Source organism: Capsicum annuum, chromosome 3, assembly GCF_002878395.1.
Source record: "Capsicum annuum cultivar UCD-10X-F1 chromosome 3, UCD10Xv1.1, whole genome shotgun sequence".
Classification (NCBI taxonomy): Eukaryota; Viridiplantae; Streptophyta; class Magnoliopsida; order Solanales; family Solanaceae; genus Capsicum; species Capsicum annuum.
The window spans coordinates 36799722-36813322 of record NC_061113.1 but is presented as its reverse complement, the minus strand read 5'-3'; the positions used below and the strand labels follow the sequence as shown (position 1 = coordinate 36813322).

The following is a 13601-nucleotide window of genomic DNA, read 5'->3' as shown; positions in this document are numbered from 1 at the left end:
AAATTTTATTTTCATTTAGTGGTTATTAATTAGATTATATTTACTTGTATTTGTTGTAGTTTGATTGATTGGTGGGAGCTTGGAGCTCAATTTAATAGATTATATTGTATATATTATTGAATTGAATTAAAATGATAGGTATTTGTAAAAGCTATTGTTTTACCAAAAAAGACCTCGTGAGGTTGCTATTTAGCATTTTCATTTTTTCTCAAATGCACAAAAGCGACTTAATGAGGTCTCTTTTTCACGATTTCATTTTCTACATGCTTAAATAAGAGACTGCAAGAGGTCACTTATGTTTTAAATAAATTATTTATAATAAAAAACTAAGAAATAATAATCACCTCGTGAGGTGTCTTTTAATTAAAAATAAAAATAAAAAAATCAAATAGAGACCTCATGAGGTCTCTTTTTAATAAAATAATAATAATTATAAAAAATAATTTAGAGACCTCACGAGGCCTCTTCTTTGTAAAATTCAAGAAATAACCTAGTGTCCTCGTGAGGTTGCTTTTAAACGACCTCATGAGGACTCCTACAAAAAAACGACCTATGTTGTAGAGACCGTCAATTGAGGTCGTTTTTTAAGTCTCTTTTTGAGGAAAAGAGAGACCTTAGGAGGTCTCTTTTTTAAGTCTCTTTTTACAGCTTTTTTAGTAGTGACAATAACCACAGTAACTGATGTACAGTCTTAAGTCTTGAGAAACGATTTAGCAATAAATAATTAATATAGAGGGTAAAATAAGACAAATACAAATCTTTTCTTTATTGTAAAAATGTGACAAGTAAAAGTAAAAGTGAGTGGGGAAGTACCTCTTCCCTTTATTTAAGAAAGGAAAAAAAAAATTAGAACTTGGTATTGAGATAAACTCACGGACCATGGTTATCAGTTAGTTAGGATTAGCTAATTTACAGTTATTAATTGTTATCAGTTTGTTAGAAATATACTTAATTTAACTATGTTAATAATCTTTCAAGTCTTATCTACAAAATTAAAGTAAGTTGTTTATATTAGATTCTTAAATTAATTAGTCTGAGTTAGTTACATTTTGTTATCATTGAATAATTTATTCAATCTCTTCACCTGTGACATTTTTCTAAATACGTAAGTGCATCATTCTGTTAGTAACCTACTAATATTGAAACAGTGTGTTATAAAAGAGAAACAAGAAAACAATAATAAATACAGTGATTTTTCATCAAGTTCAATTTTAAATCTTGAATTCATCTTTTTTAATCATTAGAGGAAATATGCTTGATCCGGTGCCATTTGAATATCTTAATCAATCTTAGTAATTACTTATTATAAATTACAATTTTTCTTAATTTAATTAAGAAATTCATCTTGAACTGTTGATCAAGATTTGTATCTTTGACTATAAATTAGAAAAAGGAGCATATAAAAAAAATGAAAGAAGTATAACATATAGAAAATGAAAGGAGCATAACATATAGAAAATTACCTTTATAAGGTCACATCATTTATAATTGAGATATATTCTCTAAAATGAAGCATCCTTCAAAACATGAGCTGGAAAATCTGAGTTAGTTAGACCTTGTTTGCTCCTTAAAGTAATGTCTCTCCCTCAATTATTTTCAAAGGATGCACAACGTTGAATGTACAACTAATTAACACATTATTAGTGAGGAGCTAGAGTATAACTTATGAATTTGATACAATTCAATATTTTTTATTCAAATTTTATATTATTTGTTTTAAGAAATCCATTGATATCTGAACAAAATTATAAGTTCGATTTACTAATTAAAAAGAATTAGCTATGTACATTTTCTTCTCAATCATATCAAGAGTGTGCAAAATTAATATACACTTACAATAATCTTTATACATTATGAATTTTCAGCGTACCAAGCTACTCTTTGCTTAAGATAGTTTTGTTCATGACTAAGATTTCAGAACTTATAAACTTTAAATTTTGATCCGTATATATTACATGTGAGTTATTTTAGGCAAACAAGAATCATTAAGCTTGAAAGATAGCTGCGATTAGCCTCTTTAAAGGGTAAGAGAGGATCTTAGTTAATAAAATGATTAATTATTACGAATGAGAAGGGGAATCTTGAAAAGCCACAAGCATACAAAAGAGGCAGCCACAATAAGAGCTGTCTTCTCAATTTTCATAATCAATACCTTATATAGTTGTAAAAATTAAAGAGAAAAGACATCAAAATATCTGAACTTGTCGTCAAAATTTACTTTAGACACTAAATTAATCGGACAATTATTTATTCCCTTAATAACTTTCAAGTAAATTTTTTATCACCCTAACTATTGACGTGACAAATTTTTAAAAAGTCAGCGCGTAAATGACCAAAAAAACATGAAAAAAGGTAGGACCTACCTTTTAAATTTTATAAATTTTCTTTATATAGATAGATAGATAGATAGATAGATAGATACAACAACAACAAACTCAGTATATTCTCACCTAGTGAGGTTTGGGGAGGGTAGAATGTACGCAGTCCATACCACTACCTCTAAAGAAGTAGAGATGATGTTTTCGATAGATCCCCGGCTCAAGACAAAGGACAATATACAAAAACATCAAAAACATGAAACATGATAAAATTAACATAGGTACTACATCCACAAAAATATAGTACATTACCAAACAAAGAACACCAAAGCTTTCCTAACTATTGACTATGATTCATCCACTCACCTTATCTCTCTATCCTAGTGATTTTCCTTCAAACCTTCTTATTCAGGGTCATGTCCTCAGTGAGCTGTAACCGCTCCATGTCACGTCTAATCACTTCTCTCCAGTATTTCTTTGGTCTATCCCTACCCCGCTTGAAACCATCTAAGGCCAATCTCTCACACCTTCGAACTGGGGTATCCGCGTCCCTCCTCATCACATGACCAAACCATCTCAACCTCACTTCCCACATTTTATTCTCCACGAATACCACTCCCACCTTCTCCCGAATAATCTCATTCCTAACCCTGTCAGCCCTTGTAAATCCACACATCCAACGCAACATCTTTATCTCCGCCACCTTCAACTTTTGGATATGAGAATTCTTAACCGGCCAACACTCCGCTCTATACAATATAGCCGGCCAGACTGCCACTCTATAAAATTTACATTTATGTTTGGGAGGCACCTTCTTATCACACATACACACACATATAGAGAGAGAAAGAAGAAACCATCTTCTTTGTTACCCTCCCCCCCTTCCCATTACCCCCACCCCACCCCACCCCACCCCAACCCACCATCATCATCATCTTACACCTTTTTTCAACCTTCTAAGTCTTCCTTCAATATATATTCCAGAAAAAACTCTACCAACAAACACAAAGCTGAAAACAAAGCAGAATTTCAGTAAGGTTCAACAGTTTATACTTCATCTAATTCTTGAAAAAAAATCTTCATTTTAGTTTTTTTTTTTTCCGATTTGCATAATAATAATAAACTGAATTTGCAAGTATTTTGAAGTGAAGTTGAAATAATATTTTAACGGAGGAAAAATTTTAAATTGATGCGTTCATGGTTGTTTTCTGCTGGTGTTAATGGGGAAAATGAAAAAAATTGGAGGGGGAGACATTTTTCGTGGTAGGGGTGGGGGTTGGAAGGGGGTGTGAAGAAGAAAGAGATTTTCTTTTTTTATTTTTATTAAATATATATATGTGGCATCAATTTTTAAATAAATATTTACATGGCAGTGACATGGCACTGATATGGGCGCGTGTGTAGTGCACCTCCCTTTGTGGGAGGGGTATTACATCTTTAGGGTTGTAATTAATTCAATTGAAAGTTGTTAAAGGATAAATAATTGTCCAATTAGTTTAGGATCAAAAGTAAATTTTGACGACAAGTTTTGAGAGGTTTGATGTCTTTTCTCAAAATTAAATTAAATGCATGCATATGGCAAATCAAACCTAAATCAATATTATAGTTGTAAAATAACGCATGTAAAAGGGGACCAAAATTTTTCTACGCCTCTTGATGTAACAATGATGATAAATATTTGTGTGCAAACAATATTTGATGTTATAATTTACTATAAATAAGAGAAAAATATTATATATGTGATGTAAGAATAATTTTAATGATGTAAATTTGTTTGAAGAAAATCATGAGAGTTTGACTTAAGCTGAATAAATCATATCACGTTAATTAGTTTCACTTTGATTTTTCAACAAAAAATTGAAGATATAAAGGATTTGTTTTCATCTCTTCTGTCAAAATCGACAACTTAACCTGACCTCATAGTTAAGCTTAATTCATTGATTAGTTCTAAAAGATAGTAGGCCTTCTAATTATCTATTTGTTTCCTAGCTCAATGCTTGCAAAGAGCAAAATAATAATAATAATAATAATAATAATAAAAGAACCTTTATTGTGGTAATAAATAAAACAAAACCATAACGATGAAACAAATCAAATATAGTAATGACGTATTAAATTATCCATATCTAAACACTCGTCTGTTCTTGTTTGTTTGTTTGTTTGGGGAGTGCTATCAAACATTATAAATCTAATGTCGATCATTGGTGTGTTCGTTTTCGGATGGAAAATATTTTCTAATTGTCTGTTGGTTAAAGATTTTAAAAAAATATTTTTTGTACTAAAAGAAAAATTCTTAAAAATGATAAAATGAATTTTCTAGTAAAAATAGAAAATAAATTTCAACACAAATAATATTTTACAATTTATACAGATTGTATCCTTTCTATCCTCATCCCCATCACCCCACACTCCTACCCCCAACCCTCATCTTTCTTTTTTGTAGATTATATATAAACACTTTGAGATTAAAAAAAGAAATCTCTTCCATAACGAACATATAAAAAATATAAAACAAAAAACTCATTTATTTTCTTAAAAAACATTACGAAGTCCCTTCGTACCGAACTCACCCTATATGTTATAGTCTTGAATTTATATTGAAATTACTTCCTCTTTTGCTATTCGTTATTTTCTTAATTGTTAGAGTGGTCCTAGTTGCTTGTTGGCCTACATTATTTTATTCATGTTGTCGTTTGTGTGGTAACAACTTTATTTAAAATTGGCCTCCTCTTGTTACACTACATATTGACGTATCTAGAAGGGCGAAATAAACTTTATTTGATTAAGACTATTCTTTTTTTCTTTTCTTTTGTTGTTTTCACTTTTTAATGCCCATATATTCTTCGTTGTTCCATAATATAACATACTAATTAATACTAGTACTATTATTTATAGTGGGATCTGCATGACCATTGGATTTGGGCCACTCAACTCGTATTAAATCACAAGAGAAAATTTAATTAATATCTTATTGCATGAGAACGACGTACCCAACCCCATAATATTAGTAGTAACAATCTTGAAATGAATGGATCATAAAAATATAGGAACTAAATTCTTAAATGCGTGTTAAATTCCTGGTTTTCTGCTATTCCTTTCTGGAAGAGTCCCATTTTAGTTAAAAGAATGATGTTTATAGTTTACTTCATCATCAAATTGTCAATAATTATTTATTTTACCTTTCTCTTTTCTTTTTCTGTTTCTTGTATAGTATTTTTTGTATCAAGTTATGTTAAATCGTTTGATTTTTTTGAAGTTGAGCTTCTTAATTTTGATCATGAATCTGGACATAATTTTTTTTCTTTCTAAAATATGTTCTTATGAAGTTTTGTAATATATCTCTAGAAATTACTTTATCAACTCCCCCAAACAGTATTCTAAGAACCCATTTGGATAGGATTAAAATTTGGTCAGACCAGCTTTTAATCCCCTTTTTAGCTTTTTAAGGTGTTTGGTAAAATTAAAAAGTAATTAAAAAAAAGCTAAAAATTGATTTAAAAAATCAAAAAGTAACAAGCTAGGTACCCCTAATTTTTTGCTTTTTAGATTAAAATTCTTTTAGGTTTTACTAAAACATTTACCTTTTTATCCCTTATATTTTCCTCCAATTTCAATAATATCCTAAAATTGTAGCCTTTAAATCTATAGTTTTTTTTCTTTTTTCTCTTTGGCGCTTCACTTTATCTCTTCCCTCTAATTTTCTCTTCATCTTTTTTCTTTGTTTTCATCGAATCCATCATTATATCGGAGGTTTATTCAAAAAATTTATTTTAAAATTAAAAATTATAAATAATTCACGTTATTTATGGTGTTAACAATTTTAAGGATATTTAAGTCATTTTAACAATAAAAAAGTGCTTAACATTACTTGTTTACCAAACACATCAACAACTTTTTTTCGGTTTCAGCACTTCTATCCAAACACTTATATGCTTAATTTATAAACACTTATTTTAAGTTTTTAATCACTTAAGGTGAAAAGTTATTTTTTTAATCCTATCCAAACGGGCTCTAAGAATCAATATTAAAGATCTTAAAATATAAATTGTAAATTCAAAAATTAATATAAAAATACTATATGCTATAGTAATTAATAAAAACAGATTTATATCGCAATCATTTTTTTAATTTTACTCTCAAAATTCCAAACACAACACTGAATAATGTTGATAATATCTCTTCCTCATTGGGGAGAAGTGCCCGCCGGGTTTTGGGTGACGTGGCTTTCCCAGCAAGGAAACCTCTCCTCGTTGTTACATTCTCATTTGTAATTGACCATTTGTTCTTGACTGACTAATATAGTAAATGAATAACTGCAATTCTAAGTTAATTATTGACCTTATATGGATTAATTTGCTGGTACACGTCTAATATAAATATGTCAAACTTAGAGGGTGTTTGGATAGGATTAAAGTTTGATCAAACTAGATTTTAATTATTTTTTTAGTTTTTTAGGTGTTAGATAAAATTTAAAAAGGCTAAAAATGGATTAAAAAAAAGTAAAAATTGAGAAGCTGAATACCCTCAGCTTTTTATTTTTTAGATTAATTTTTTTTTTTAGGTTTGATCAAAGTATTTACTTTTTTATCCCTTTTATTTTTTCTAATTCCAATAATACCCTAAACTTTGTAGCCCTTATTAAGTTTTCTTTCTTTTTCTTTTTGCCGTTTTTTTTCATCTTTTCCCTCTAGTTTTCTCTTCATCTTTCTTCTTATTTTCAGAGAATTCATCATTACATAAGAAAACACTTAAAAATTATATCGTCAAATCGAGCTTGAGTTAAGTTCTTCTCTATCTGTTCATATAGATCTCCGCGTGTTATTTAAATTTTAAAAATTGATTCTTTTTAATAGTTTGTTTCATTCCTAAAAATTTTATATTGTTTACAAGCTTGCAATATTACAATATAATACTATATTTATATAAAAAATATCTTAAAATTTTTATTTTTTAATATTTAAAAATAAAAAAGTAACTTATATTTATAAATTGACCTGACATAATCACTTTATGTTGAAAGTGTATTTAAATAGAAATTATTTTTGAAGTATTAGAATTAAAAATCATAAATATATTATTCACGTTATTATGTGTTAACAGCATTAAGGATATTTAAGTCATTTTGACAATCAAGAAGTGATTGACGACACTTGTTTACTAAACACATCAACAAGTTTTTTTCAGTTTCAGCACTTCTATCCACACACTTATCTGCTTAATTTAAAAACACTTATTTAAAGCTTTTAATCACTTAAACTAAAAAATAATTTTTTTAATTCTATCCAAACGGGCTCTTATTTACATCAAATCAATTAATTTATAGTATTATATATATGCTCATATATAGGTGAATATCGAAAGAAACCTTGAAATAACTGATAGAATTCTTATTATGTGACTAGGAGGTAATCCTCTCTAACGGGTCGGGTTGACCCGGCCCGACCCGACACACTAAACAAATCCGACTCGATTTGAATTGGTCTGGTTAGTTCATGAACTGTAGGCTATCGAATCTCGAGCTGAGTTAATTTTTTTTGGCCCGGACCAAAACTGGTTCAGGCCCACCGATTAACCGGCTCGGATAACGTTTTTTTTTTATATCGAGATTTTAAAAAATGGTTTGTTGGTCCATTATAGCCGTTGGGCCCAATAGCTATATGACCGTTGGGAGCTCAAAACGTCTTTAATGGCCAATTATACTAAACAAAAATCATTAAAAATATTTTTTTAAACCCAAAAAAAATCCTATAAATACCTTACACTTTCAAATCATTTTTCACACAATTTTTCATTCTCTCAAATCTCATTCTCTCTCAGATCTCAATTCTCAATTCTCAAATATTCTATATATTTCCTAAAGTGCTCACTTTAATTTTTAAATTTCGCGATTACAAGTACGAGTGGAAGTTTCTAAAGTCGTAACCTTCGGATACTTCTAAAATTTGGTATTGTCGTTCCATCTCTTACTTTTAATTTTTAATTAGTGTATTAATTGTTGAATATTTAATTTTACTATATTTGTATATTTTGAATTTTTTTAGTTTAATTTATATTATGGATAAATTAAGAAAACTCGCCACTAAAGGTGTAAAAAAATTTTGTCCTGAAAGTGGTAGCGGTAGTAAAAAATGAATTACTAGCGGTAGATGTACTTCAAGTAGTAGATATACCTGTGTGCCTCCGCCTCTGCCTCCGGTACCGCTTTGACAACCTTTTGAGGAAGAAACAAGTGTAGGTGCTCACGATATGAATTATGTAGAACCTCAGAAAAATTACGGTATAGAAGAAAAAAATGAAGTAGATGCGGTTGATTTAAGGTAGTATATATTTAACTTATACATGTGTATATAACTATATATATAATGTGTGTATATATTATAGTATATATATTGTAGTATATTTTATTTAAAGTATTACATATATATTGAATGGTACGTATATATGTGTATATATCTTCTATAGACTCTAAAGTAGTATATATTTAACGTATACATGTGTATATATTTTATAAATTAGTATAAAACTATATATATAACGTGTGCATATATTATAGTATATATATTGTAGTATATTTTATTTAAAGTATTACATATATATTGAATGGTACGTATATATGTATATATATCTTTTATAGACTCTAAAGTAGTATATATTTAACGTATACATGTGCATATATTTTATAGATTAGTATATATATATCATTATATTGTAGTATATATCTTGTAGTATATGTTTTATTTAGAGTAGTATATATATTTAACTAACGAATAGTCGTATACACGATTACATGTGTAATTGTGTATATATGTATATATTTTTTAAATTCTAATGTAGTATATACAATATATCTAGTGTATATTTAAAATATATATAAGTGGATATATATAGTGTATATTGGAGAAAAAACTTTTTTTTTTTGGGTTTTGATTGGATTTTGACCGGATTTAGGTGGATTGGATCGAGATAGGTTAAGTGGACCGGTTCAGAATTGTTTTTCTAAAAAATTATTGTTGGGCTCGAAATTGGACCGATCCATTTAACCAGACCCGAATCCAAATCGACCCACAACCCAATTAAAATTCATGAGCCAATTTCGAGTTGACTTAGTCCGACTTACTTAACACCCTTACTAAGAGGTCAGTGATTCAAGCCTAAATATTTACTGCCAATACCGTGCTATACCTTTTCTAGACGGATTATTTACCATGAATACATCAAGGAATCTTACTCAAGTAACATTGACATTTTTTTTATATTTGTAACATTGACTACAGTACCAAACGTATTAAAAAATTAAAGATATGACGACTGGATTAGGAGGGAGTAGTTGAGTTATTCAGAACCTTTTTCTAATCATTCTCACTTTTATATTCAATTCTTTAATCAAAAGTCTATAGACATATCTTACTGTCCAATAAACACCCTGCCCTCCCACCCACCCAACAACTATCCTCTTGGGGGCATTAGCCATCCCACCGGTGTAGAAACAAATTTTTTTCCTACAATTCAAAATACAATGAAGTAAATATACATAAATTAATTGAAAAAATTTAACGTTTATTATATATACAGAAAATTTCAATTATATAAAAAAACTATAATTTTGTGCCGAGAGCTAGCTCCGGCACTGCACTCCACACCTCTCTCCTTAAGAAGCATTGCCATTTGCCTTTCACAACTTGCTTTCCTTACAACAACAGAACAGAAAATTTTGTTATCAAACAGAAAACCCCTAAAGCCCAGCCACGTGTCACCAATCTATTCTCCCTCAGACTCCTTCTTGTCCTCCAACTCTACTTATAATCAAACTCTGCCAAAATCATTTCAAAATTTAGTGTCTCAACTAATTCATTTGACATGATAGGTAACAAAATGTTGAGTTAAGAGATCATATTCGTCCCGTCACACTTATATTAAGTGGGAAGAAAGGGGTTGTCACTCTTCCTTTCAGTCAACCATTTCTGTTCAAATCCCATTCTTGGTCATGCTAAAAGTCCTAAACGAAAGGCTAAAACGCCTTTGTTTTGGTCTACAGTGGCCTATACGCCGCCGTTCAAAGACCAAAATCAAAATCACAATCAAACACCTCGGAAAATCTACTTCCAAATCCCATTCACAAACTGATCCAAGCCCAAACTGGTCTGCAGCAATTCATCCAAGTAACAACGAATTGGTTCATTCCAAATCAGCACGTACAATACGTGTTGCCACATTTAATGCTGCCCTTTTTTCCATGGCACCCGCACTACCAAAGAGTTGTACTGATCACAGGTCTACTAGTTTTGATTTAGAAAACGACGAATTTTCGAAATCTAGTAAGGTGATTGATTACTATAATTTACGAGCGAAATCAGCAAATGATCATCCTAAGAGTATCCTCAAACAATCTCCACTCCACCCCTCGAAAGAAACTGATACACTACTTTTGAAGAAGCAAAAGTTTGCAAAGTCTAAGTTAAGAGTTTCGATAAATTTACCAGACAACGAAATATCTTTGAAAAAAAGTGATAGTGAGAGGTTTTTAGGAAGTGGTATATGTAGAGGAAAAGCTCCATTAAGGTCTACAGTAAGTATGCCGCGCATTGATGGACAGAGTTATAGAATAACGCGAAGTGTTCTTGAGGTGTTGAGAGAGTTGAATGCAGATATTTTGGCTTTGCAAGATGTAAAAGCAGAGGAGGAAAAAGGTATGAAGCCGTTATCGGATTTGGCTGATGCTTTAGGGATGCATTATGTTTTTGCTGAGAGTTGGGCTCCTGAATATGGTAATGCTGTTATGTCAAAGTGGCCAATTAAGTCTTGGAAGATTCAAAAGATCTTCGATGAATCCGATTTCAGGTACTTTGACCAATTTTTTCAGTTATTCGTGAAACTTATGATAGCGGGTTAGTTATCATTTACTAATTAATGTTTATTGAAATTTATGTGTGATTACTTTAAATTACAAATTTAATGCTGAAATTATGGAAAGCACCATTGTCATTTGTCGCTCTTTCGTATCACCTAACCACCCACAAACAGACTTTTCATTGTAGACTTTTTCTGCAGGAACTTTGCCTTACTCTCTCCGTTTTGTATTACTCTCTCCATTAATGATGTTTTGAAACTCTAAATTTGACTCATACTAGTTTATGTAGTTACTATTTAATACTAAAGATAGTATGGGGAAAAAGTCATAAAATTCTCTTCATTTACTAAAATATCAACAAGTAAAATGAAACACCTATTTTGATATATGAGTCAAGTAAGATAAAACAGACGAGTAGTTACTTCTTATTTAATTTCCAAAGTACTTTATGTGTGATCCATGTTATACCTTACTGTATTTTCTATGTAATGACAAACTTATGCCAACCTAAAGCAGAAATAAATGAATTATAATAAAGTTACAGAAAGATTAATCATATGGCTCAAAAGTTTTTTGGAAATATAGAAATTATAGCCAGCTAATTTAGCGCGTCCAGCTAACTCAGAAGTATTTTATTACGTATAATATCTCACAAAGTGAAAGAAAATCCTCAGTTTTTTTTTTAATCAGATACAGTAACTTGCCAAGTTCTTTGTCTTAAACCTCTGGTAAATTTTATATCTTTCTTATGGGATATGTATGGCAAAATTAATAGTTTGTTTCTTCACAAGTGGTTGAGTTTAGCAATCCATTTTGCACGGATTCAAGGCTAGTATTCATGCTGTAATATGCAATTATAGTAGTTCATTTGTCAAGATGTACATAAGCACTTGATTCAATTTTACAAATGAAGCATAGTACTATAGCGCGATGTATAAAGAGAACATTGCATCTAATGAAAGGATGTTAATCTTTTATGGTAAATGCAGAAATGTTCTGAAGGCAACGATTGATGTTCCTCGAGTTGGAGAATTAAATTTCTACTGCACTCACCTAGATCACTTGGATGAGAATTGGCGAATGAAGCAGATAAATGCAATAATCCAATCATCTGATAAGCCACACATTTTGGCCGGGGGTCTAAATTCTCTTGATGAAACAGATTACTCTACAGAAAGATGGACAGAAATTGTAAAGGTACATACAAAAAATCATATATATATATATATATCCAAATCTCAAAAAATGAAATCAAATTATATAGTGTTTGCTTCTTTCCTCATTTAGTTTGTATCAACGTTTTCCAGTATTATGAAGAGATGGGAAAGCCAGTACCAAAAGTCGAGGTAATGAAGTATTTGAAGAGTAAAGAATATACTGATGCTAAGGATTTTGCTGGAGAATGTGAGTCTGTTGTCATGATCGCGAAAGGACAGAGTAAGCAACTCTTCAAATCTCTTATTGTTAGATCCATAAGTTAACTCATTATGTTCCATTTCTATAACAACCTAAGATACTTCATCTGCTCCAAATTACTTATTTGACATTCTTTATATACTATTGGCTCAAATCTTGTTAAATGTACAGGCGTGCAGGGAACGTGCAAGTATGGAACTCGGGTGGATTACGTACTCTCATCATCCGATTCACCATACAAGTTTGTTCCAGGCTCATACTCGGTTTTCTCCTCGAAAGGAACTTCTGATCACCACATAGTGAAAGTTGATGTGGTAAAAGTAGATAATGATTCTCACCAATACGTCAACAAGAAAAGGCGGGATTCAAAACATAAAGTAATCAGGATAACTCATTCAAATCCAAACAAGGGTATATGGAAAATAGAAGACATGAAAACATAGGCTGATTGTTAATTATTGTGGTTGATTTATGGCTTTATATATGCTTTCTTCTGTGTTCTTTGTACAGAAAGATCTCTTTAAGAAATCTTTCAGAGCGGGAAAAGTGTTGTTTCCACCTCATTGCACCTTGCTTTAGAGAATGGAAGGTGCAAAAGGAACAGATGACATAATTTATACTATGACAGATCTTGTGATTGAACAAATATCAAAAACAGTTTGAGATTGACTATAAGAGCTAAAACTGTTGTCTCATTGGTCCAGCTGGACGAATCTGTTCTGTTTCTTTAGGTTAAGTGAGCTTGACGATGATCCAAGATTTGAAGGTTATGAATTCTTATGACGATATCAAGTTAATATAATTGTTAGTAAAAATATCCGTTAAGCCTAAGACACCCATAAGGGGTGCTAGCTAAGTGAGACGGCCCATTAGCTAGTCTAATCCTAAGCCCTAATACTGTTTATGTAAACTCCATTATGGCTGTTGGAAGACTCACTCTTAATCGTCTAATGAATGGCTTGTGAATATTTTTGCATCCTTTAAAGAGGATATTTAGGTTGTGGAGCTAGGGTATTCAT

At 30.6% G+C, this 13601-nt stretch overlaps 1 protein-coding gene across 1 annotated transcript; it reads left to right on the top strand.

Moving 5' to 3' along the window:
- The first annotated feature begins 9696 nt into the window (after positions 1 to 9696).
- Positions 9697 to 13277, top strand: LOC107863927. The gene is made up of 4 exons (XM_016710132.2): positions 9697 to 11156; positions 12156 to 12363; positions 12474 to 12603; positions 12754 to 13277. The coding sequence occupies exons 1-4, from the start codon at positions 10303 to 10305 to the stop codon at positions 13023 to 13025; spliced, it is 1464 nt and encodes a 487-aa protein (XP_016565618.1). The 5' UTR covers positions 9697 to 10302; the 3' UTR covers positions 13026 to 13277.
- Positions 13278 to 13601: the final 324 nt, after the last annotated feature.

What these genes read in the sequence shown, in the direction of transcription:
- LOC107863927 (XM_016710132.2), top strand. Translation starts at nt 10,303, where the DNA reads ATGCTAAAAGTCCTAAACGAAAGGCTAAAACGCCTTTGTTTTGGTCTA. An exon ending in GATGGACAGAAATTGTAAAG is followed by an intron (nt 12,364 to 12,473) that starts GTACATACAAAA and finishes AACGTTTTCCAG; the next exon opens with TATTATGAAGAGATGGGAAA. An exon ending in CATGATCGCGAAAGGACAGA is followed by an intron (nt 12,604 to 12,753) that starts GTAAGCAACTCT and finishes TTAAATGTACAG; the next exon opens with GCGTGCAGGGAACGTGCAAG.